The sequence below is a fragment of the Numenius arquata genome, chromosome 3 (assembly GCF_964106895.1).
Source record: "Numenius arquata chromosome 3, bNumArq3.hap1.1, whole genome shotgun sequence".
In the NCBI taxonomy this organism is placed as follows: domain Eukaryota; kingdom Metazoa; phylum Chordata; class Aves; order Charadriiformes; family Scolopacidae; genus Numenius; species Numenius arquata.
The window spans coordinates 57,164,768-57,192,026 of NC_133578.1; the positions used below are offsets into that span (position 1 = coordinate 57,164,768).

At 38.3% G+C, this 27,259-nt stretch overlaps 1 protein-coding gene across 1 annotated transcript; it reads right to left on the reverse strand.

Annotated features, from left to right (window-relative positions):
- Positions 1-1,757: 1,757 nt before the first annotated feature.
- Positions 1,758-27,259, reverse strand: DPYS (dihydropyrimidinase). Its single transcript, XM_074144776.1, has 9 exons — positions 26,887-27,259; positions 23,250-23,408; positions 20,921-21,100; positions 19,604-19,793; positions 16,912-17,068; positions 15,778-15,919; positions 14,588-14,730; positions 4,599-4,806; positions 1,758-1,863 (listed from the first exon to the last, which is right to left on the reverse strand). Exons 1-9 carry the CDS (start codon positions 27,154-27,156, stop codon positions 1,786-1,788), a joined length of 1,527 nt encoding a protein of 508 aa, XP_074000877.1. The 5' UTR covers positions 27,157-27,259; the 3' UTR covers positions 1,758-1,785.

The window sequence follows — 27,259 nt, forward strand, 5'->3', positions numbered from 1 at the left end:
GAGCTTCTGCCACATTATAATTGTAGTTATTATTTTATTATTACTCCATTTTCCAGAAAAGAATTTTCCAGTTCTAATAACAAAACTCTTTTTTTAAGAGAAATTGCAATGACAACTTCCACGCAGAAGCCCAGTATAATGTTTATTGGTTACTGTTGTTTCATGTTGACTCTTTTGAAGTTGATTGTGGCTTGATTGTTAGACCCAGAATGCACTGCTTCGGTGGGGACAGCAGGGTCATTTTCATTTGCTTTTTATCTGCAGAGAAGAAAAAGACAATATGATATAATCTTTCAAAAGAAAATCTCTGTTTTGCAGTTTGTCGCTCAGAGAGGTAATAATGAAGAAAGTGTGCTAGGAGCTAGAAAGAATTATTATTGCTCCCTCACTCTATTCCAGCTTAGCCTTTAGTCCTCTCTATTACAAAAGCTTTCTCCCTTATGACAGAGAAACAAATAGCCTGCTGCACTCTATTGCTGCTGCTGATGCCCTGGATGAGGTTTACTGTGAGGCAGCTTTAAAGGAATGACACAATTAAATGTGGACAAGCTAACTCCACCCTCCTACTATCGCATTTGTTCCTGTCTTCATATTAATTAGCACTTAGAACAAACCCATTCTATGCGAGGTGTGACTGGGGCTTTACATCCATCTATTGGGAAATCATTTTTCAAACTAGCTGATCTCATTGTTGGTATGCATGTGCACTAGAAAACAGCCTGGATTTTGTCATGCTTACTGCCTCTCACTGTCCCCCAGACTCATATTAATCAACTCCCTGCTGTAGAAGACATTTCAGCTGGAGTTGGCATACAGCAGCATCATGTCTCAATCGTCGTTGCTGTAAGTCTTACCTAGTTCTTTTACTTTTCCTGCAGCATTTTTTCTGCTTGTTAAAAAGTTAAAGAGTGAGGTGGTGTCACCTAGTCCTCCCCAGCTGCCTTATCCCACCCGTATGTTGCACTGCACCGATCCTTGCTAGGTTCTTCTGAGAGACAGTTTAGTTCACTAAGCCAACAAAAAATTAACACAGAAAAAGGAAGCTAATTCTTTTCTGCTGGCTTAGCCAGTAAATCAGCTCACAGAAAGATCTACTGAGCACCAGGGTGTAAACTGGTGGGGGAGTATCAATAAACAAACTATGCGCTGTGGACACTGGAGAGGAGGGAAAGGGAGACGCTGAGTGTTATTCCCCTTTTAGCAACACTGAGTCTTCCAGGAGCTCAACCATCCATTAGACCATTGCTGGCATTGACTGCAGCACCTCTATTGCATGAAGACAGCTGTTGTCCTTGCAAGACAGATCTATCAGCTTAACCCAAACAGAACAATTGGTGGAGAGTTATTGTCTGTAACACAGGGACATCAGAGAATTTCATTTTTCACATCAAGCTGGTTTTGGTTTTTTTTCTGTAAATTTGCAAGCCAAACATTTATGCTTTGTTTGTCATCCTGGTGCTAACCGAACTCAGGTTTTCTATGGGCCTTCGTACCCATGTCTCAGTCTAGCAGCTAAACTCCATTTTCTTTTCTCAACTGAAATTTTTAAATGAGGCTCCAATCAGAAAGAGGTCCTCCATGGCTGGGCTGCCATACATTTTCATCAAATTTAAAGATACCAAGACAACTCAGCTTCTGAGAGGGCTTCTTTCAGACAAGCCTGTCATAAGTTAGAAGGCCTGCTGCACTTTTGTTTTCTTGAAGTTTCAGAGAAGCATTAAGTAAAGTAATTTTCACTAATCAAAAGAGACAGTTACCTGCAAGAGCCAAACCTGGGGAATGAGTCTATTGTTTTCGTTCGATGGGTGTTGCCGAGACCACATCTATATATGGTGCTCTCTTCACAGGAACAGGTTGACAGACCTGCAATGAAATATTTAAAATCTTTCACTATTATTTGTCTTCTTCTTGCAATTGCTAATTGGACACAATGAAAATAGCAGTCCTATGATAACCCAGCTTTGTATGTTATGCATCTCAAAACTTTCATCAAACCTCTGTCTTGAAAAGATCCTTTACACTGGGATTAAACAGTTCAGTTCTCAGCTTTCATAAGGAGCTGGGTGGCTCAATCTGTTCAGTGCTGTAAGAAAGCAATTCTAAAGCTATTTTTTTTAAAGAAAAACTGATCATGTTCCACCTCATTGTATTGATGCTTCTCCATTCCTTAGACCAAACAGATCTTGGAGTGGCAAATCCACAGAGATTATGGCACTTAAATAATTAGGATATGCTAAAACATGATTATAAATCAATTAATCTTGTTGTTTCTGTATATTTTTAAAAACTTGGTTCAGCTATTCAGGATATCCCAGGAGAGAACAGGTACAGAGAACACACACCTGAGCTGCTCTCTAGAACAGCTGACTCACTGCAAGTTCAAGCTATAAGCTTGTTCTTTGTTAAAGCAATTGCATTTTCCAGTGATGTTTTTAATACAGATAAGAGAGGTATTGAACATCAGTGAGGTAAAGGGAGTCCTGCCTTGTGTGGGTATCTACCATCCACCTTCACGGCTGCTGGCTACAGGAGGTTGAGCTGGTTGAAAAATCACTTCTGAAGACATATTGCACTCGACGTTTTGGTTAAGGGAAAATTCTCTCTGGCTTTGATTGAAACCACCACATTCACTGAAGTCTTTCTGAATTCTATAATGATCAAATTTCTCTTAAATTTTAGTGTAGTTTTGATAATCATCTTCTAACATGCGATATAAGGCTTTAGTAGAGGAGCCAGGATCTGGAGTCACTAAAACTCAGCTATGCTTGAGGAAGAACCTAATTATCATTTAATAACTGCAGCATGTTCTCTTACATGAAAAGGAATGCCCCAAGTTTTGCTGGTGTAATGCCAGTACAAATCTGGTTTCAATAGCTAGTTTCTATTACCATTACATGGCATTTATTTTGCATTAAAAGTCAAAGGGATCAACATTGCAAAACAATGAAAGTCCTATAGTAATAAGCAGCCCTCATTAGCAAAGTACCAAGTGACTTCAATGTCCAGTGGATTAAATAGATCCACAAGCACATACAACTTTGTGCATGATACGTAGCCCACTGAAGACAGATCCAAAGGACTATGATTTCTAAGATGAACACTGCAAAGAGAATCTATCTAGATTAAAAATGCAGAATGAGTCTACTGTAGGTGAGCAGTTCTCACTCTTTAGCCTGTGAGACATTCTTATTTGCAGCTGGCCATGGAATTGCATGACCTTTGCAGCAGTTGTTTCAATTTAGTAAAACATTCAGCGGAAAGGGAAGATCTTTCCTCCGGACAAATTCACAGTTACTGTTACCAGTTCACTTCTCTACTAGGTCTGGGAAGTGCAGGCAAAGGTTATTTTCTTTGCCCTTCCTTTCCTCCAGAAACATTAACCTTCATTCAGACTGAAAAGTTGAATAGAATATATAAAAATTGTGATCAGATTTAAATGATGCATCTGGTTACAAAATAAAAGCAAAGTAGAAACAGCATAGTTAAATGCTAGCATAATGCAAATGAAAATATCTCCAGTTTATCTAATTTATACTGACTCATACTGGTACAAAAAAAAAAAAAGTGTTCATTTATGTTTGAAAAATGCAAAAATGCAATCATCTGTTTTCTGTTAGTTTCCAGGGAAAAACTGTGTGCTCACGAGGGGACTTCCCTGCCCATCCACTGCAATATGTGTATCAGCTTGCAGACAGCCCACCAGCTCCTGTGAAAATGTGGTCATTTGAGGAAAGCCTCACTCAGCCACTTTCACATGCCTTTCTCAGTTCATCAAGACAAGAGCACAAAGAAATATATAGAAATATCTTAGAAGAATTTCAAAGGGCCATATCTCACATAGATGCTAGTCTGATTCAACTTTTAGATCCTGCAGTGAATTTGTGATTTTCAAATATACTTAGTCTCGGTGCATTGAAAATCCTACCCACAATAGGTAGCACTAAGGAGTCAAAAGCATTCTTCATAAATGCTTCCATGATAAATATGTATTGAAAATTCAATCTTCATGTATTTTGCAATATTTCTCTTTAAAAAAAAAAAAAAAAAAAAAAAAAAAAAAGAACACGAACAGAGCTATCTTGCTTGGTCCAGTAGTACGTTTTGCACGTGTTCAGCTTTTAACACATTCTTGTTGGAACAGAGCCAAGTGTTCAATATTCTACAGGGCTTAGGTCCAAACATCTGATCCATGAAAGAGAAAATTATTGATTTCTTCCACAGTATAAGATTTCTTCCTGCATATGATGTTAAGCCTCTCTGATTTTCAGTGAAATCAGTGATGAAATCTAGCAGTTAGTCAGATTACACATGAGAAAAACTCTTTCCATTTTTATTGTAGGTGGGAAGTGTTTATTTTAAAAAGTACCCAGGCTTAGTCTATGAGCTGTACAGACTATCCTAAGAGCAGGAACTAGGCTATGATATTTTTCTGTAAGCTAAAGAACAATAAAAATGGAGCCCTTAATTTCATTTCCTCCCACCTTGGCAGATTTTGATTAGTAAGGGAAATTACCATTGATTCCCCAAACCTCTCTTCCCAAGAGCTAGTTATCCTCATGTTGTACAAAGCATTACAGAGATTTATTAGTTTAATTAACCTGTTCCCGCTGCCTGACTCGTTTGTAGACATATGGAGGGAATGGTGGACGGGAGACATATTTGCCTTCTCCTGCTATGACATTGAAAGCTCCACCTTCATAAACCACTTTGCCTCTTGAAACTGTCGCAACTGGGACTCCATGGCAGACCATTCCTTCAAATATGTTGAAGTTATTGGCCTGGTGATGTGTCTTTGCAGATATTGTCCTGCGTTTACAAAACAAAACACATAAAATTACTATGATCCTTGCATTTTACTTTATTATAAAATTTTAAGAAATTGATAAAGGAAGAAAATTTAGTAGCATTATTAAACTACGACATTGTACAGTACATCATGGAATAGCTGTAAAAATAGGATAGAGCATTAACATTTCATTGAACAGTAATTGCATTTCAAAAGAATGAAGGGGAGTCAAAAGGACAGAACTTTGCAGCCTTGAAACACAGAATTTTCCACTAGAAAGAGATTAGTGGGAAAAAAATCAGGTTGTAATGTTTTATTTGGATAACATGATTTCATTCTGCCTTGCCAAGCAAATATCTATGCATGGTAAGGTCAGAAAAAGCTCTGACCTTTTAGCTAGAATGACTTGCAATTTCAAGTTTGAGAAGTATGGCTGCAGTGTTTCAAAGATTGAGACTCACGAATAACACAAAGACTATTTCACTGGAAATTCAGTAGATGACAATGAATTTTGGTAACTTTTAATGTGAGCTGGTTTAATCCAATGACTGAATGCCCAAATATCTCGATGCTGAGAAATAATAATGACATCACACTTCTATATACCTTTCCTCCAAGATCATTAAGCAAATTGAAATTTTAGACCTCAACAATATGCATTTGAGCTACAGTATTATTGCTTCAATTATGCATAGGCCTCATTCTTTATGATCACCATTTTTCTAGACAATTTCTCCAACCATAACTGGCTACATAAAAGACAGAGCCAATGCTAGAGCTGACATTAGCATCTGGAATTGCAGGCTGTGTATACTTCCTCTATTATCTGTTTTCCCTACTGAGCTACTTCCTATCTTACTGTATGTAAAATGGGTCACAAGATTTTGAATTTCAGTTAATTATTTTATTAAATTCCTGTTTCCAATCTACTGATTTCTTTTTTTTAAAAATAATTTGGAGAGTTTATATTTTTATTGTCATCTGTGATTCCTGAAAAGAAGGAAGCTTCATGCTTTTGGTTAGCAGTCAGTATTTTCCAGAACAGGTGCACACATAGTCAAAAACCTACCATGTATATACAGCATTAGCATTATCCCACAGACCACATCTTTTGCAAAACAATTATCCAAGTAAAAACTAATATGAATTACTAATAGATTAAAATATTCATCTATTTGGAGAATAATTTTCAAAAACTTTTGTTAACAACCTTATCAAAATGTGAAAACCACAACAAAATCTGCATCTTTGTTGAACTATAGCCATTTTCAAAAGTAATCACATATCAAATATTTCAAATGATTACTTATACAGAGGAAAAAAGAATTGGTGGGAGGATACTTCATTTTCCTTTCATATCGTTCTGCTGAACTAAGAATAATTGGTTCTGCTAGGGGTTACATTTAAGTCTTGGTGGCAAATGACTTTTCAAAGGCTGTATATGGCCAATATTCCCATAGGAGTAAAACCTTTTCCCTACTCATCACACCCTGGACAGAAAACTTATATATGCCTGCTCACCAGTATCAGCATCATCTTGTAGATTCACCGTGGAAAGAACAAGCAATAGAAATCAGACCTCTCTAGTATTTAACCGATCCCATGAACACTGTTAAACAACTTTATCCATGGGTATTAGAATAGTCCTACAAAGAGTTTGTGAACATATTCCTCTAGCTTATTGTATCACCCTTAGGGGTCCCATTGCTAGAACAGTAAGTAAGAACAACTGTAATATAATTATCTTTAGCATTCTCTGGGTATACATCACATCTATTTGCACAATAACACTGGGACATGAAAATAAAAATGGGAAAGGTAATTTGAGCAAATGAACAGAAAAATAAGCAAGATCTTTCAACTCAACATATGAGGTGTTTAAATGGGCTACAGCAGGATCACTAGAGGTAAACACACCTCAGAGGTAAGTATGTCCTTCATAAAAGATACAAAATGAATGGAAGTTAACACATTTAAAAGAAATATCCATTTGCGCAGATAAACCTTACAGTAGGACAAAAAACATTTCCCAGAGCTTGTCTCAACAACAAACTTGTATAGAACTCATTTATAACTTTTCTGTTGAAACAAGCCTTAGACCACGCTGTCCTTTCTGAAGGTGAAGCTCATTCTCTCTGATGGAGATCACCAAAATTCCTCTGTGATTTAACTCTTTGACATTATCAATGGCAGTGAAAGTTTCAGGGAGCAAGTGAGCTACCATTTAAAACATAACTAGATGGTATGCTTGGATCTGAAGCTCACAACTCAGCAACTTTATGCAACAGACTGTTTACTACAGTACCAGCCATTTCAGTAGCAGGCAGCTGGCTGGGAATCTTTACAAAATTCCAATGTTTGCTCCAAACATCTGAACACTATTGACCATTCAGCAAATGGCAAGAATGGCTGTAATGTACTTATTATCCAAGAAACCAAGACTGCCATCATAGTGAAGTATAGCATAACAGCTGTCTCCAGTATCCTATGTGATGCCTGATATAATGGATTACTCAACATGAGAGAGCAGATTCGGACTCCAGGCTTCAAAAAACTGTATTGGATTTTTTTTAGTAAAATTTCTAAAATTCTCTAATTGTTTTTATAAATTACAGTGGCGCTTGTTTCAAGCAACCTTTTCTCAAACAGAGACTGAGATCAGAATGATTTCTTCAATATTTAAAAGAACATTCTCCTCTACAAAATAGATATTGCAAGAACATCAGGCCCTGTTTTGTTCCTACTTACATCAGTGTTTCCATGTAATTCACTTTGGCTGCTTCTGATACACCTGTCTTGCAAAAACCTGTCTTGCAAAAAAATTTAGGCTATAAATATAAAAATTGGCATCCCTCTCATACCAAAGAAGAAGACATGCTTCTGAAATTTTCTTTTTTCAGTCCAGTGCTTCTGTCCAACTAATTCCAGTCAAATAGCAATTATTCTAGTCTAAGAGCAATTACCTGATTTTCTCTGACTGTGTGAGGATTCAGTGACTAGTAAGCCTGCATTTATTTATGTTCTATGTAAGAAAGGGCTTTACACGACTCCTAGAATATTATATGTAAATAAACTACAAACTGAAGATTGAAATTTAGAAGAGAGTATCAGATTAGACTAACACAGCAAGCTGTGGGGTTTTCAAGACTGCACAGGTTGTCAGATCAAAAGTTACGCCCTGAAGTTTTGTTAAGGAATTAGAGGTACCAGTTTTCATTTCAAGTCAAACACAACCCAGGAGCATCATAAAAATGCCTATGCCTCAGTCAGAGCCTGAAATACTAAATAGTGAGTTACAGTCAGGCAGGAGGGGGAACTGGATGAAGGGAAACCATTAGAGTGATCTTCTACCCCTCATAATGCATAGGACATGAAGCTACATCAGCCCAGTGAAGGTGGATCTGTTGGACTAGAATGAGCTATAGAACCTAAACTTTGACTGCTGTGAGGATTATCACTTTAATTTTCATGGTGGGCATAAGGAAACAAAGAATTTAATTACTTTCAATGGAAACTGGATGCATACATCACACAGTTTTGTTTAAAAATTCCAGGTACAGGAATATGAAGGAATTCTGTAGTCAACTGCCCTTAGGCAAGAATAGCTGCTCAAAATCTCGGTAAAGGGAGGACACCAATTTTATAATTACTTAATTAATTAAGATATAGTAATAAAGACAACTAAAATGATGCGAGTCCATTGTTGAAAACAACTGCTTCATTGACAACTGCCATAGAAAACCAACTTATGTAAGAGTGAGTATTTGAGCTGTAAGCAACTTCTCTCAGTGCTTACAGTGCAGTATCTCTAAGCTCTTGAGAGCTGGGGGTAGGTGAGAAATGCCAGTTTGCTGAGGATAGTATCAGCCTTTGCGAGTTGCCTCTTCTTATCACTTTCACATGCCTTTGTACTCTCCATATTGCTAACCTGCTTTTCTAAAGTCTAGAAAAAAAGAAATATTGTTCACCTTTCTGTGCTGTCCTGAGCCAGTAGTCATTTATAACGATAATTAACTTGAACTTTGTTAAAGAGTCAGTTTTATTAAAAAGAAAAACAAAGGAGGGGAAAAAAAAAAAGAGAGGAAAAAGGAGAAAGAGCAAGTCTTAAGATCTATGTGCAAAAATGCTATCTATAAGCCTATAATGTGGATTAAAACCCACATGGCCTATTTTATATTAAAGAATTGCAGTAACTGCACATGCAAATATATGCAGGCAACTATTCGTAAAGTTGTATTCCTAGCCTCTTAAAAAAATACCTTCAAATAAGCATTGAGTTTGATTAGCCATACGAAGTGAGGAGAACTGTGGATAAAATAATAGATGCAAGAAGAGGTAGCAAGTTAATGTTTGGGAGCTCTGAGTCAAAGTGACTTATTTGAGGGATGGGATCTTTATTTTATGCAATCATAACTTCTGAAATTCATCATTTTAAGAGGGGTAGAGAATGACAACAAAATTATTTTTCTGATTATGGTAAGTAACTTATTTGTCAACACACCAACAGTCTGCTCCTATGAATCACTTCAAACTGATATGGGATAAAAGTGAAAATTGTCAAACCACATAATGGGCAAGAGGGAAACAGTAATAAGAAATAAAGCTTGCAGAAAAGCATAAAAAGAGGAAAATACAAATTAGTCTACTCAATGACTAAAGAAGATCTGGAAGCAATTATCAGGGAGAAATAGGCAAGGTTATATAAGGAGAAAATAAGAAAGATTTAAATTTTTTTGGTAACATTTCCAAGATTCAGTTGTCTAAAGAGAGCAGCTGACATTTTGTGAGACAGCAAGTTACTAGGGAAACGTTCATCATGCTCTCTGAGAGAGTCGTATTTTGTTACAGTTCACAGAACCACAGTCATTGAGGTTGGAAAGCATCTCTAAGAGATCATCTATTCCAAGCCCTCTGCTCTGATCAGGGTCACCCAAAGTAGCTTTCTCAGGGCTGTGTCCAGTCAGATTTTATGTACCTCCAAAGATGGAGACTCCTCAATCTTTTTGTGCAACCTCTGCCAGTTTTTGATCACCCTCACAGCTAAAAAAAAGTTGTTTCTTATGTTTAAATGGAATTTCCTGTATTTTAATTTGTGTCTATTGTTTCTTTCTCCATATCCCCTTAATTTGAGATAACAGGCCTTTGACAGGAACTCTGATTCTAGTGAATTAGTGTACATTCATGCATGCACACGCTTGCAGTTGTGCAAAACAATATGGGGCTATTGAAAATGCCAGAACATACTTGTCCTATGCATACCTATTTGTATGCCACATTATTTCATTTTGTCTCATTGTGTCTAGATGCAGTTTTCCATATACTCAGTATTCAAAATTATGCTCATTCATCAAAAGACTAAGACAGTTGCAGCATTATTTATTCTAATCATCTGCTAACATCTTGGTTTCTTCCTCTTTCATGTCACAAACAATTACAGGCAGTTGCTTGGCAAAGAGTGCTTAAATGTTTTAACTTGTCCCCACTTAAGCCTCTGAGGCTGAAGACTTGACTGCAAGTGAGACAGACATGGGCTGCAGATTTTAGTTCTAACAAATGCAAAAGACTTATCCGTGAACATATCTACACACAAACGAAGGCATTGAGGGAACATGCGCCAGCAGACTGGGGCACTCTGACTTCTCACCGAGTGGCATCCAGTGACTGTTTCCCCTAAAATGCATAAACAACACTGGAAACAGGGGCTAGAAACCCCTGTCATAGCAGGTAGATTAGAGAGTAAAGTGTCCGTTTCCTCCTTCTCCTTTCACCTCCGGACTTCTGCCTTCCCTGCTAATCAGGGTCCCTGCTCCAGGAGCTGCATGCCTGGAGCTCCAGCCGTCACTCCATTGGCACACACTGGGCCTGCTGAAGAGGCAGGAGGATGGGGTGAGTGACTGCTACCTGCACAGCCAGCTCTGCCTCTGCATTCAAAAGTAGCTAACTTTTAGGCTATATTTAGGGAGTGGAAAAAAACTGGTGGGGGTAAGGCTTCCCAGACTGCAGGTTGCTATAATGAAGTGACTGAACTTTGAAAGTTAAGCTCTGTTTGAGACAGGTTTTTATCTCTATGTGTGTCTGATCTTGCCTTAGGGACCTGATCCAGGGCTTATTTGCAAAGCTTCAACAGGCTACAGTGAGTTTATTGAACCCTAATATCTGCCAGGAGCTGAATGTCTCTTATAAGATCTTTAGCACCTTCTTCCCCTACTCTTCAAGGGATGCTCAGCTCTTTCCATGGTCTGAATTGGGTACTGCAATATTTAGATTTCTTGCTGAGCATTTCTGAAACAAGCTGAGGGGATTTTATATTCTTGCTTGCTTTCAAATAGCTAAAAGCATCAGGTATAGAGGACACTGACTTGCTGACAGGTGACATTCCTTTTTCCTTGCTTAGTCTGCCCTCTCCTTCTGGGGCAGCCTTTACAGTTGCTTTTGTTTCTCAGACTTGAGGCTGTTATACTATTTGTGTGCATCTGAACTAAGTCAGTGAACATTCTTGATCAAAGCACAGATTTAAATAAGATAGTACATTGAGCATACATTTGCTGCCTACATATGTTTTCCAAGGTGTTCTTACAAAACAGTCCTGTGTGCACAGGTTGTACTTGGGATGCTGAGGGTGTTGATGTCTACAAGATGATGTTTGGTAACGCATGGCTGCAATAAACCAACAGGTCCCTTTGGTATTTGTGTATTCTTTAATGAATATGCAATGAGTATAATGAAGCTAAGAAACAGACCTGGCAGAACTCACAACCTATCTTTTCTAATGGTTTCTAACTAATTTATACATTTGATGTGTTTCTTCCCAAAAATGCTTGCTTTCATGCAGACCAGTTAAACCCAGTATTGAGAAGGTTTTAAATACAGTAGTAAATCTGATAACTGTTCATATAATACTTTCTGCAGAAATTACCAGAAAAAAAAAATCAAAGAATCTGATCCACAGAAGGAAAGCCTCAGCTGAAGTGGCACAGTGCCGGAAGTGGAACCTTGAATTGCATTTGCTTCCAGCTTACAGAGCTGGCATATTGAATTCACTAGGTTTTTGCAAACTAGAAAGAGAAAATCCTGAATGCCCAGATAACACCTAACATGTTACTATTGTGCAATGGTGTGGGAGGTGAAATGCAGCTGATTTTGAAGGGATATAGTTTTTCTATTTTGAAGAGCTTCACTACCTTTCAGATTGACTTTAGAATCTTCCCTATAGACTTCCTCTGACAGATTGTGATAATACCAGTTCCTCACAGCAATGCTTCAGCAATTCTCTAACTCTCTAGACTGGTATCAGCCAGTACTTTAAGACTACAGCAACACAGCATCAAATCAGAACTGGAAAATTGCATTTTCCTCTTACAAGATTTATATTTATAAATGAGAAAAAAGTCATGCTCAAAAGAGGAAGGACTTGGCAAGAAATAGGAACAAGCCTATTGCAAAATTGAAAATCACTCCCCAGAGTCAACAAAGCACATGAGGCTGCACCTTGTGTAATATCTTAAATGGTTGAAGTCCATTAGCTAGATTCTTTCTATTCTGCTGGGCTGTTTGTGCCCTCTTCAGGATTTATAGTGAAATGAATAGACAAGTACTAGGGAGATTTACTTATACTTACTCATGTAGCTCACACAATTGTACCTGCAGAGAGGCTTGTTCCCAGCAAAGCCAAAGGGGTAAACAATGGGAACAGTACGAGATCAGGAAAAAAAACTATTGGCTGAACTTAAAATCAGCTTACTCGGTAAGAAAATACAGTTTAATGTTTGAAAAAATATTTGAAGAAAAACTGCACCTTCACAGCTGCAGTGGGCAAAAGGCAATTAGAGCACTCAGGAGAGAGTGAAGGGAGGCAGAAGGAATGTTAGGGAGGCAGAAGGAATGTTTGGGAGGCAGAAGGATAAATATTTACAGGAGCTGACAAAGCACCTTGAGAACAATGTCAGAACTCTGCTATCTTTCTAGATTCATTTGTCCCCAGGCAGAGCAGAAGTGAGCCCAGAAAAGAATCCTTCAGATTTTTTTTAATCAGAGTTCATAGCTTCACTGTCCTGAAACAGCTCATTGCTAGTACCTCAAAATATGCTTGCTCAACATGCCAGAAGGCATAATGCACACAAAAATCTCTCTGACCCAGCACTGGGCAGGCCTCTGTGTTTATTGGGGTTGACACTCCTGAAAATTCTTTTGCTGGTGCTGCTAGTTTTCTGTGGGACTTCTGAATAGCAACCTTCATGTCCTCAAGCTTAGCAGCTTAAAACACAGAATCCTATTCCTCTCACTCTCACATGGTTTTGGTACTCATTAATATACTGAAATGAGTGAAAATTACATTATCAAAAATTCAAAAACCAGAAGATTGGTCAAGAAAATTTTGTTTGTGTAAGGTAAATCTAGAATTAGGGCTTTCTTTCCTCCATTTGGCTTCCAAAATCAGATTTGCCCAGTTATTTTTCAAAACTTTTCTCTGTGATGAGGGGGTTCTTCAGCTCTTTTTTTTTAAAAAAAAAAAAAAAAAAACCAAAACAAAGGCTGAAAATCTAATGCCTCTAATGTGTTACAACAGCTCAGGTTTCAGGGACATCAAACACTGACAATGTTGATGAAAGCTGGCCATAATGTCATCATGCCCAACACAAAGCTCATCTAGGATTAGTGACTGCTGTCTTCTATGGATTTACTGACTATTCGGATGACACTGAGGAAGGGATTTCAAGGAGGGTCAGCGTATGCCTTCAGCCGAGTTGTACGTTCACACCTCTCACTAGAGCTGAGCCCAAGATAAAAGCACTAGTCCAGGGCACCTCCTGGCCTGCTTCTGTTTTGTGCTGGGCTGGATGTGGTCAGATGTAAGAATCAGCTGTTAAAGTGCCTGCAGATTTAAACTAACCTGCTCAGTGGTTGAACAGTGTAGATGCATTCACACAGCCCATAGGCATCTCAGCTGAGAAAAACTACTCCACAGGTGAGCTGGCTCTGCGACAGCAGGCTGCCAGACCATTTTCAGGCAGTTTAAACAAGACCAGGATGGGCACAAGAGCCAGAGCAAGACTCAAGATGTGTAATTCTTGAGATATTTACAGTGGCCTGAGTATGGAGATGGATGATGGTGTGGTTATACCTGAAGACAGAAACAGCTGTAATGCATAGTATGCTGTGTTAGTTGGGGCTCCCAGAAAGACACTGCATGCCCTTTGTAGCAAAAATGTACTATGGCATCAAGACATGCAGCGTGAGACATCAGCACAAAAGCATAAGCATGCACAGCTTGAGCTTCAGAACCAAGATGACTCCTGGTTCTACCACTACATTTGCTCTATCAGCTAGGGAGAAGACATTAGGAGGGTAAGAGCCCACATTTTCACCATCCATCCTGACCAACTGTGAATATGTTTGAAGTAGCTGTAAGTTCAAAACACAAGCTTGTAATGGGTCATCCTGCAGGAACTGCTCTTTGCAGTGGAAGCTAAACATACTCCAGTACTTAACAGAGTTACTCTAAGATCCCAAAGTGGTTATTTTTACTCTTGGGATACCAAGTCCAGGTAGCATAATATACAGACCTTGCTATTTTTACATTTGGTCAGCAATCTAGGAGAATTTTTTTTTAATCTATCTAGAGATCAGAGATCTCTACTTACACACACTGTTGTAGGAGACAAACAACCTGTAAATAATTCATGTGAAGTGCTCTTGAAAAACACCATAACCTCACCCAAAAGGCTTATTGCTCTACAGAGGCTTTGAGATATTTTTTCCTGCAGAGAGGCTGGATGTGAGGAAATAACTACTCATACATACCTTGTAGCTTTGGGATCCCAAATTACAATGTCAGCATCAGAACCCACAGCAATTCTCCCCTTCTTTGGGTAAAGGTTAAAGATTTTTGCTGCATTTGTGCTGGTAACAGCTACAAATCTGTTTTCATCCATTTTTCCACTGTACTGCAGAAGATTACACAAAAGCAAACTCATTACTTTTTTAAACAAGGAATGAAAAAAATGTTCCTGTTGTTGAAAAGTCTAGGATGAGTGACAGCTCTACCAACATCACATCAATATTTTTTAAAATGTCATACTGAAGAGTTTAAAAGAAATAAAAATAACTATTTGTCTCAGATGCACATACTGCAATGTACATTTACTGAATGTAATAACTTTATCTTACTTTATCCCACAGCAAAGTGAAAAAATGACAACTTTAAAGCCAAATGCTCTGTGGATCTAGTCCCAAGTCAACTGAAACAATTTTTTTTAGCTGGCTTTGAATCTGTAGTCCTGCTCAGCAATTTCCTCAGGAGACATAACATCTCTCAAGTATCTAGGTTTTGGAAAATCATGAGACAGTATTAGGGAGAGCCTAGAACACGGTAAAGGAGAGGCAAGGTGCTGTGTGTAATATAGGAAAGGTGATTTGCAAATCTCTTCAGCAATAACACAGGGGATAGTACAGTTCAGTAAATGTTTGAGATCAAGTAGTATAAAAAACAGATTTGCTGATGTGACATGGCAAATAATAATGGATCTACACGTGTCTTGGGACTGTCCACTGCTACATAACTCATTTAATACAGCTTCCATGACTGTTGTTTGCTCAGAAAGGCAGCTACACTGCCAGTAATATTGTTCATAGGTCAGTCTAGGAATCAGAATGTCAAAACACATGTTTGTATGGTGGCCTGTGAGTAGTCGCCTGAGAAGAAAAGTGTAATGAAAGTGGTTAACACTACTTCTCTAAATAATGGTGTGTGGGAAGGGAGGGAAGCTTTCCAGACAAACTCTCACAGCTGTGTAATATCTTACAAGTAAGAATCTTCTACCTCCCAGGACCATAAAGTGAGAGTTAGTAAGGACTCTGTTATGGTACTTGATCAAAGGAGTTATCCTATGATATATACACTTGATAAAAATGGAGAGTTGATAACTGCTGAGAGAATATATTTTGTTGGAGAAATCAATTACCTCCATGTTCAGACATCTTGATATACTTACAACGCCTTTTTCCCATATGACTGACATCCTGTCTTCCACACCATTCACTCCATTAGGGATTTTTGTGAAGTCATCCTTCCCCAGAGCTTTCTGGCATATGTCAAAGGTACAATTGTCAGTCCCTGTCACAGATAGGTCATCACTGCAGAGAAACAAAGTTCATTATGAATCAGAGCACGTACCAGACAGTGCCACATAGGAAAATCTGTGCAAGACTGGGTAGATCCAGCCATCCGTCCTGCAAGGAAAAGCTGATATGCCCCACCAGCCTGTCTTCAGTCCCATTCTCCAAGAGTAGCTCCACAGTAACAGCCAATTCCCCTGTGAAGTAGTTTCCTCTTCAGAAACCACTCAGAAGAAGCCAAGCACCAAAAATAAATACTTTTTCTTTGGATATGCCAAAGGTGTCCCACTAATGAAGGACTGTCCCATTTTGCCCAAAGGGTAAAGGGCTTGGTTCCATTCTCACTTAGGGCAATTTTAGACTGTGTCACTCCATATATCCTATGAAATTTCTGTGGATCTGTACAATCATCAGCCGGTGTTCAGGCATACCTTCATAGACTCTTTGGTCAAATTCAACCCTTTTGTGGAGTTAAACTTATTGGTAATGAAATACCAGCAAACCACACATTTTGTTAACTGCAGGTATCTGAAGGGTACTTCTGTTTCTACTTCTTTCTGAAGGAGGCGTTATGAAGTGGACAACTTATATCTACCTTTAGAAGTCAACAGGCTTAGTTTTTATGCAGCATCCAAATTTCAAGCAAAAACGGCAGCTGACAACAAAACCCAGAACCCCTAGCTGTGACCCCACTTTTTACAGGTTTCCCACCAACTTACAACCTTAGTGTCCCCCAGTCATGTTTCAATTTTTGCTGCAGTATTAGCAAGGCAAGGCTTATTGATAAAAGTCAAATGGGGGCAGAAGGCCACAAGAGTTCAGAGAAACAAAATCTGAACACTTTCTAATTTCTATAATAAAAAAATGTTTTCCATCTATGGTTTCACATTCCATTTCTCCTTCCTTATAATGCAACTTGGAAAATCTTCAGGGCATCAACCTGTTATTATATACTCCAGACAGAATTTGCTGTGTATTTGGGCATCACCTGTCACTGTTTGTTTGCTTACTTGGCCAGTAAACTCATGAGGAAACCAGGAGTAGATGGATCTGGTCTCAGCGGAGGTCCCATGACATGTGCTGCAGCATGAGCCCAGTCTTTATTCCAGTAGTTGGTGCCATCGGTGCCAAGACTAGCAGCAATAGGCTCCCCATAAACCACCTTTCCTGAAAAATGTAAAGCAATAGTATCATCATCAAACAACATAAAAATGCATATCTTGTATTTTCTCTGTTCCATATCTTTTTGGTGGCAATGGATTTAAATTTGAATGAGTGTTTCAAATTAGACACCAACATATGGAAGGACATAACAAACTAAGCTATAACATAGCATTTCTGTTCTGAGTATTCTGCTGATGATCTCCCAATATATTTCCTCATAAGAACATTGCTTGGGCAAGTTTTTTAATTAAATTGTTGACAGATATATTATAATGGGTTTTACATGTTGTTTACCAGGCATGTGATTGAGATTTCAAAAGGAACACAGTTCTCAGTTGCATTAATTATGTTTAAGGTCTATATATTTCTTGATAGCACCCGTTTGGTGCTCTGAAATTATTGAGTATGTAACAGTGTAAGTTGATATATACACCATATAGACTTTGCAAAGTGGTACTTTTAATTGTCAGGGTATAATTGTTCCAGGAAGAACAATATGGCACCAGACATAAATTTAAAGAGCATAAAAGCATTTCCCAAATCAAAAACCATAGATAATTTAATTTTAAAAGCTATGTCCCAAATTTTATTCTTGAATTCTTTGCTGCTCAAGTATTCTAGATTCCTCAGAAGAGGACACCAACCCAAACCAGCTGTTAGCCTTTGGACAGAGCTAACATATTTTAACTTTTTTTTTTTCTCCTAGGAAACATGGGTTTGAAACTCATCAGAACAAAAAGGGAGATGAAACAAGGTGTTTCACTCCCTGAGGAGGTGGTCTCACCACTTTGCAGTTCTGTAGGTGACAGGTGGTAAAGCCCCTAATTGTGATAGTCACCAAGGAACCAGAGCGAGCTGGGATCTCACACACCCACTCATAGGCTGCTTGGTGCTGGTTAAAGGCAGCTTCTGCCAAATCCCAGCAAAAGCCTTCTACCTGCCCTGATCCCTACAGACAGTGGGTATCTTGCTATGGATCCCAGATTTCACTCCAGGCACAATTTCTATTAGAACTACCACTGAAGCAAGGGCTCAACTGGTAATTGCTTGGTGATGTAAGACAGTGAACTTTCTCTGGCTTTCTGCATGTAAGTCATACATTCATGGTACTGTTGGAAAACAACAAAGTAAACCTTTGTAGATTCCTCTCATTAGGTTCTGGTACTTCTGTGAGCTACTGGATTATAACAGCTACACTAGCATAGGTAGCTACCGAGGAGCTCAACTCTTTTCAAAATATGTTTCCCACTGCAGTAGTGCCACTCCTTAAATATTCTGTGTTAGACTTGCAAAAAGGCTTCATACCATTTAAAACAGAGTTCTACAGTTATTTCTACAAGGTTTCAAGACCTGCTCTGACTAAAAGTTATTTATCTGTTGTTACAGATTCTTGTAGTTAATGTTGACACCACTCCTGTAATTGTACAACTGTACACTGACTGATACAATCCACATTACCAGCAGCACTTCCATCTAGTGGAGGAATCTAACATAGCACAATACTAAAAGATGTGCTAGTAAGAAATATTCTGGTAGAATCTTTTATAGACTTGAATTACTGATAAGTCTCACTAGAAGTCATAATCAATACATATTTCACATAAACATATTCATCTATATTAGCACAATAATATCATGCTGGTTTTGATTGCACTTTTGTCAAGCTCTCATACTCTGCATTTTGCTATTAATCTGTGTAAGCATTACCTAAAGTCAAGAAATAAGGAAACCAAGGTCTGTATGCAATTCATACTATGTCAGACGAACACAACCTGAGATGTAGAAAGATAATGAGGGCAGATATTCCATAAAGTTTTAGGCCCTCCAAATCACAGGTTTCTGTCCTGTTCCTTCCACCCATATAATGTCTCCTCACAGTGCTGTGGTTCCACCGGCTGCTCTGGATGAACTTACAGATGAGGAAGTAAAACATCCCAAATCCCTACATCCTTTGGCCTGCTTCTAGCCTACCCAACAGATGATCAAGAGGGTCAGGCTCCCTTGGATGTCCAGAACTGAGGTGCATGCCCTGAGAAACCCTTCCCTGGAGGGAATCGAGATTTTCAGACACTGTCATCATCACCATGATTTCTAAGTGCCCAGTGAATAGGAGTCCTGGCCATGTCATGGCACTGTCTGTAAAAACATGCTGTGGTCTCTGTTGTAGAATTTCTCATCTAAATAGCTGGTAAAGGCTTGCAGACTATAACTCAAGGGAGGGCAATAGCAGAGCACATATTGTCTTGGACTGGTCACAACATTTTTTATGCAATAATGCTGTCCTGGCCATCACTTTGACCTTGGAGATACGGTACTAAGGAGAAAAAAGCTTGTTCTGGGGAGAAGGGAAAGTCTCAGTCCCAGTTGCTGTTCTTCCACAGTACTTAGCTCCCCTTGGTCCCCACAACACACACACAGTTTAGACATCTCACTCTGAGAAATTCAACCATGACAAGTAAGACACAGATGCTATGCTTGGTTTCCCATGACCCTTCCTCCAATGCCATCATCCAAGCATAAAAGAATTTGGACTTTTACCTTCTCTTCGTGCATTACTTATCACCTTTGCTGCAGATTTACTCATTACATGGACTACATAAAGGGGGCAGTTTACAGCATTTGCTATTGTAATTGCTCTTTGCGTAGCTTCAGCTTCCACTTCTTCAGGACGACACAACTCATGCCCCTCAGGGCCAGTTATTCCCATTGCCAACATCTTCTTTGCACCCTGAACATCACACAAAAACATGTAAGAGTCAGTTAAAGTGCAACCACAGTGTTGTGGACATGCTGCCAACCAGATGGATCCTAAAGCAGCCACTGCAGCTAGCAGAGAAAAAAAAACAAAAACAGGCAGTTATGATTTTTTTCAACATAAGTTATTGTTGTGTTAACTGAAATCCAATATATCTCTCAATAAACACAGGTCTCAGAATACCTGAGTGACTTCAGAGAACATGCTCCACTGGCTTGCAGGGGTAAATCACTGCTATTGAAAACCTTACTTCTCTCTCAATATGTACTCTTAAATGATTGCAGCCCCTCACTGGAAGTAAATGGAAAGATCCTTACTGAGCACTAAGATATGCATCCAGAGCCTCTGAATGAGGCTCCAAGGTTTTAAGATGCATAAGATTTTGTCCCTACTATATTCCAGGAACTTATGCTTTGCTGATTTGAGATTACTTAGCAAATTCATGAACAAATTCATTTCTGTTGCAGGACCTGGGGCAGAGTTAAAGCGCTACTGACTAGAATAGTTGAAGAAACTCAAAGACATCAGTGTAGCTATACTCCCAGTGCCTCCACATAGCACTAGGATAGCGATAGCAAGTGTGAAATGAGGCTAACTATGCACAGAGGGATGTTAAGACTTTTGTGCCCAGTCAGTGAAGCTTTCTCTGTACGTCTGGATTCATTCCTGTTAGATGAGCCAACTATGTTTGGAGGTACCTAGGGTTAAGCATCACACACCTGATGTCTAAATATCTGGCTGAGTGTTCCCGCTTTTGACTTGGTCAAAGGTTAGGTTCTGACTGTTGCTTTCTTTGTTGGTCAAGTATACATGTTATATTGCAAGTATATATATTATACTGCAAGTATAACTCTCATTATAACAGAATCATTTGTCTCCTGTCTACTCTGAGCCCAGGAGTCCAGGTTACAATTCTTAGCCTACCACAAGCATCCTTTAGGATCTTGGACAAGATGTTTCTCTTCAGTTCCCTGGAAGTAAATAGGGTACAAAAGCCTTCCCCTATGATACAGTGGTGGTACAATTACAACTATTGAAGCGCTTAGATAACAGGACCATTTATATTCCTGACTTCGATGGATAAAATATCAAATGCCTACCTGTGCAATTAGTTCCCCATTCTCTGCATGGACTTGAGCAACTGCTCCAAGTTCCTTACAGCAGGAAAAGGCTGCATATAACTCCTCATCATTGACCATGTATACATCTTTATAGGCCATAAACATCTTGAAGGAGTTGACACCTTTGTTTTGAACAAGAGTTTTCATTTCTTCCTTCACCTGAAAGCCAGCAATTTTTAAAAAACAACATTATATTTTACTTATTTATAATTCTTTATAAAGAAATTGTAAGTACAAATTGTGACCCTCTACTCACTCATCAAACATATATTTATCCAAACAGCCCAAGTCACATATTTACAGACTGGTTTATACTGTTATTCTTGTATCAAATTGATTCTCAAAGTATATAAACCTGTTCCACCACAGTGCAGATATTTGAGGCACACACTAATTGCAGGAAGGGAATGCTTTTTACAAAAAATAGTGCAGCAAAATTTTATTCCAAATACACCTCCTGGTGTTGAAAACACACAGTCCATTATTACAGCAAATATATCCAACTTACACAGTATGGACATTTGTGCAAAATTGATTTTCAAAATTGGATTGTAACAGGTTTCTGCTTCCTGCAAATAACAGAGTGACAGAAAAGAACTTATCTCCCAGGGCTTTGTCCTGACTCTAAACACCACACAGCCTTTCGAAATATTTTGTTGTCAAACAAAATGGCTCTACAACTCTAAATGCAAGCCTGCTTTTTTTCTTGTATGCATTCCTTGATAGGATTCTCTACTTCTGCTAGGATCTGCAAAGCCCAGCAAAACATTATGTCCCAAAGAAAGATATAGATTTTAGCCCAAAAGTTTCTTGTACAGCTGATTAGCTAGAACTACCCATTACCAAACTTTGGCTCTCCCTTCCCAGTAAAACGATGGTGACAGTAATTGACATATATCTGTGATGCTATTACAATTTCCACGGGATTAATTCCTTTCAAAAAATTAAACATTATTATTCATCTCTCTAATAATCTGATTGGATCTGCCAAAGAAAGGTGATTGATATAAAACCCAAGGAAATTTTTTGGACTTATCCAGAGGAGAGATGGGAGCATATCTTCACTGGGAATTATCAATCAAATATATACCTGACATAAGACCCTGCTCTGGAACAAATACAGAGGCATGTCATTTACTTTCTTCTTCACTAATTATTATGACTAAGGCAAGGCATCGTAAAGAACATATGCTTTTAATCAATACTTAAAATCCTGAGGAGATGATAGCTGATTAGAAGGGCATGAAATATCAGTCTTTATGCAGCTCTTTTACAGTTACAAAACATCAGACCTTTCTATTTCTTTCAATCTTGGCCTTTAAAAACAGTTAACTTCTTAACATAAACCAGTACATTTCATTTATTTACACCTCCCTAGTTTTATTATATTTTTCAGGACAATTTGCTGTTTTCTACTAAGGCTGTTTCAAATGCACATTCATCAAACTTCATTGGAGAATTTATTTTATGTCTTTGCTTTGAGCTAGAAGTTGCAGCTGATCTATTTAATGCTTTGTGAGCAGAAGACCAAAGATGGGGTGTTTGCAGGGTGAAGGCTTTGCTTTATATATTTTTAAAGTTAAAAATCAGAGGAAGTACTCATATTTAGAAATGGAATTTATTTAATATATCTCTGTACTGGTGCACATTCTCTGAGAATCCAAAGTGGTCTTGTAAAACATAGGTCAGCTTCAGATAGATGTCAAGTACCTTAAAAGTTAATTTATTCAGTAAATCTTTCAGGCTAACAGGAAACATTCACATAACAAGGATGACTCTCCCATATGTAAATTCCGAAAAGGTTTTTTAGATAATCTCACGCTCAAGTCATTATTAGCTCCAGTTCTGCTTTACTTTAAGGAGATATTACTGTGGTCCCTCAGGAATAGAACTCTCCCTTTACAAATAAAGTTAAAAGTGCTGTATTTTTCATGTATACCCTTATTTAAAAAAAAACATACCCCCAAGACTCAACAGGGACACAGATTATAAAGTGTTCAAGTACAAGAGTCAAAATTTATGCAAACACCTCTTGCCCCCTCTGGCCTGCCTGGTCTTGGTTTTGCACAATTGCTTCCTTTTCCCTTAACTTTGTGCAGTGTTATCCAAAGATAAAGGCTATCTGCAGACTTTATTTTTTTTTCAAATACATGTACTTTTAGAAGGGTATGGACTATTTTAAATGTAGTTTTTACGCACAAAAATACTAACTACTACACCACCAGCAAGCTATATTTAGCACGTGAGAACTAATTCAAAGCAGGTGTGGTACCAATTTGTGGAATTGAAAATCAGCTATTGTCTCTACCTTTTTGCTCCACCATGTAACTGCCACATGCAGTGAATAATCACAGCACACTTTAGGGTCTGCCCAGCTTTTCCATGTATCAAAGGCTTCAATAAGAGAACAGCCTTTCTGAGGGATGGCGAAGTCGATGATCATAGTGGTTCCTCCTGCTATAGCGGCCTGAAAGGAAGAAAGTTAGTATTTAGCAATTAGAGAGAATGCAAATTTCCTCCCACCCTCTTTGACTCCCTATGCAACAGTTAATACACTGAAAAGCCAAAAGCCACTGAAGAGTTTCCCTGAGTGAAGTCTGAACTTGCAAAATGATTGTGAAGTTAATTTCACCTCATTTTGAGAGGGATGTTCTCAAACAGGTATTCAGCAGAATCATGGGGAAATTCTCAGACTGAAGGGAAAGTTTTCACACGTGCAAAATCTTATCAAAGATTTGGAGATGAGTCTGCAGCAATTACGCATCAGTGAGTTTCCTTAAGTGAGTGGGATCACTGAGAAAGAAGAGCACCAGAAGACCACAGCCAACTTGAGAAATCCTTCCTCAGAGTCTACATAGTTCAAAAAACAAGCTTATGTGACAGGAAAGTATTAACCGGCAGGTACACAATGAAAAAAAAACCAGATCCTTGACTAACAGAAATTGATCCAATATCAAAATTCCTTTGCTACAATTGTTGCAGCCTTCCAAATTAGCCAGAGAAATCCTCTCTATTGCTCTGACAAACATCCCTTTGCACAACAGGTACAATCAATTCAGATCAAAATATTTGCAGTTCAAATTCATGCTATATTACTCTTCTTATGTCTAGATCAATAAATCTCTTCCTTCTCTTCACTTAGCAATCAGAAGCAAAATTATAAATATGTCTGCATATTTTGCAAAAAAAAAAAAATAAATGTTTGGAGAGATATAAACATTTGTGAATCTGATTAATTCATCAAAACATTTTTTCCAAGAGAAGTTGTTCAAACTGTCAAATTTTTTTCAACAGGAGAGACTGACTACTAATTTGTTAAACAGGATTTAGGATTAAAGAATATTTATAGACTTCAAGGAAAAAAAAAGTCATGCATTCTATAGCTCCACTCAAAGTCCCTTTTTTGACCCTAACATCTTTTTTCCCCTCTCTTTCAAAGAGAAGTATCCTGTGCCTTTATTTATTCTGCTGAATGGGCAAATCTTAGCTAATCATTGTAGCATATTTTGCAATAGTTGGAACACAACTCTGTCTCCCTGATTCTCTTGCCAAAACATTTCAGACGATGACCTTCAGTAAATAGCTCTAAACACCCTCCACACTTTGACTTGGGTTAAGAAGGTCCACAATACTGAACTTTTTGACATTTGGTCACTAGGCTGGATCTAAAGTCTTATTTTAGGCACCAAAGTGTCTGTCTGGACATCCTGTTTTGTGCACGCAGTATCTGTTTTGCAGCTTTCCTGTCCAGTGCATCATAAAGTTATTAAAAAAAACTCAAAACATTACTACATTGTTGGTTTTTGGTTTTTTTGGTTTTTTTTTTTTTTTGTTTTTTTGTTTTGTTTTGTTTTGTTTTTGCAAAGTAGCACACAATTTATCTCTCCTACTTTGCTATTTCACAGTGTAGGCATCTACATCTCTAAGAAGGCGTCTGAAGAGAAAGCCATAGTCATTGCTGTCTCTTTTACATATTTTGTCCTGTCAAACAAAATCCTCTTATGGCTTCAAGTCACGTTAGTTTGATTTCTCTTGTGATATCAACTTTCTAAATACGTTCTTGATAATTAATTTGCAAAAGCAATCCTCACAGAGAAATAAAGGATTGTTGCAGAAGATGACAAAACATTAATATATATATTTGTGTACTGTAAATCATGTGAAACATATTCCAGAAAGAAAATTCTGCACTTCATTCAGCCAGGAAAACATACTTAGTGACATCTGTAGAAAAGCAGAACAGACATTGTAGACTTGATTTTTTTCTCTCCATTTATCACAAAAAGCAGCGTGAAGACCAACAACTGCTCGAGGAAGCCATTTCAGTAACTATAATTTTTTTTCAGAAAATATTTCTTGTTTACGGACATCTGAAAAAGACAGCATTTTTAGGCCCATATAATAATAGATTCCCTCATTTCTACCAGATAGCTGCAGAAGAGACTTAGATTGGGGAAAAAAATTCCCATGAGCAAATTTATAATTCCTTTCCAGCTACCAGTTCTGGAGGAAGAAATAACATCTTATCTTACGTTTGACTTGGAGAAACATGTTGTTTGAAATAGCAGCCATTTTGGTATGGCAGGAAAGATCTGCTGTGATGGACAAAATAATTTTTGTTCAAAGTTTTGCAGAATAATTACAGTCTATTATAATGAGACAATATAACTTCTGTGCTTATTGAGAAGAACAATTCTAGTGCTTAAAACTATCCAGGGTAAAATATTTCTATTCAAATAACAGCTGAAACAATCTATCTCGAGTTGGAAAAAATACTGTTATTGAAAGAAACATGCCAGTAATTTGAGGATAGCATACAGGTCATTTGTTGTCCTCATTTCAGTTCTCTGGGCTCAATATTAAAAAAAGCCAAAACCTTCTCAGAGTGTGGAAATGTACAATTACTCCACTCAGACAACCTAACTTGCACTTTCATGACATGATGGGGCAAGCAAGAAATGAAATATCCTGTTAAAGAATTGGGTCAATCTAAGCAAGATGACGAACTTTAAAGGTTCTTAATAGTTGTGTGGTTACTGCACCACACCATTTGTTAAAAGGAGTTGAATTTAACTTATTTCAACTATTCCAAAGAGGCAAATTAGTATTTTGCACTGCAGAAAAATAAATGTACATCAGTGAAACCCATTTCTTTAGAAGGGATGCACTATCACTTTCTGCTTTTTAGCAAACTCCAGTTCTGCTGTGAACATATATGGGCTTTCTGAGGATGCTGGTTAACAGACAAGCCACGTAGGGCAATGTGATCCCTTCTGAGGGCCAAGCAAAGCTCTTAGAAAAGTACCTTACAAATTTTAGGGAGCTCTGTATGAGTATTTATACAGTATGGAGGAGATGCATAATACTGTTAATTGATACACTGCTGATGCAGGGAATGTAATGAAATCAGCTAAAAAGCTGAAAAAAAACCCACTTTGAGTGTAAAACGGGGAGAAATTAGATACTTTTAGGAAGTGTATTTGAACTGGACTTTTACTGAGAGACACAGTAAGGTCTGAAGTGAATGACAGAAGCTTGGATTCCCCCATACTAACAGAGGAGAAAGATCAGGTTACCCCAGAAGCTCTCCCAACACACTGGGAAGTTAAACTGTTGCTTTAGTTAACCTTTGCTCAGAAAAGTATGAAGCTTGTTGCATGTACCAATGTAAGCTGTAGTCTGCATGGCAACAGCCAGGGTAAAAGACTGTGCTTAACACTTGCCAACCACAGCCAGAAAAGTCCCTGAAGGAACCCAAGTAACATACTGGTTGAAGGTGGACCTCTGAGTACCCCAACAACTTATTACAATGTCCCAACCAAGGGACAGTAACAATTGCCCGTACTGTATTCTCTCTTTTAGAATTAATATTGAATAACCAACAGACATCTCTTTCTAAGCTCAGACAGACATGCGGACATGCAGACACGTATATGTGGACCCACCTTTGTTCCTGTATAGAAGTCATCTTTTGATCTGCTACCCATAAAAGGGAACTGCATGTGTGTATGCGTATCGATCCCCCCAGGGATCACCAGCTTGTTGGTCGCATCTAGCACAACAAGTCCTGTCGGTGGCTCAGGGTTTAGGTTCGGTCCCACTTGCTGCACAACTCCATCTTCCACGTACACATCAGCCACCACAGAGCAGTCATCGTTCACGACTTTCCCCCCCTTGATCAGAAGTCTCTGCTGAGCCAGCTTTTGGGGAGGCATGGGAGCCTAGAAGGCGAGAGTGAGGCCTCAGCTCAGAAAGGTGCTCTTGCCTGAGAGTATTTCACAGCTTCTCCCAGAGCAGCAGGTTATCTCCAAATGGCCC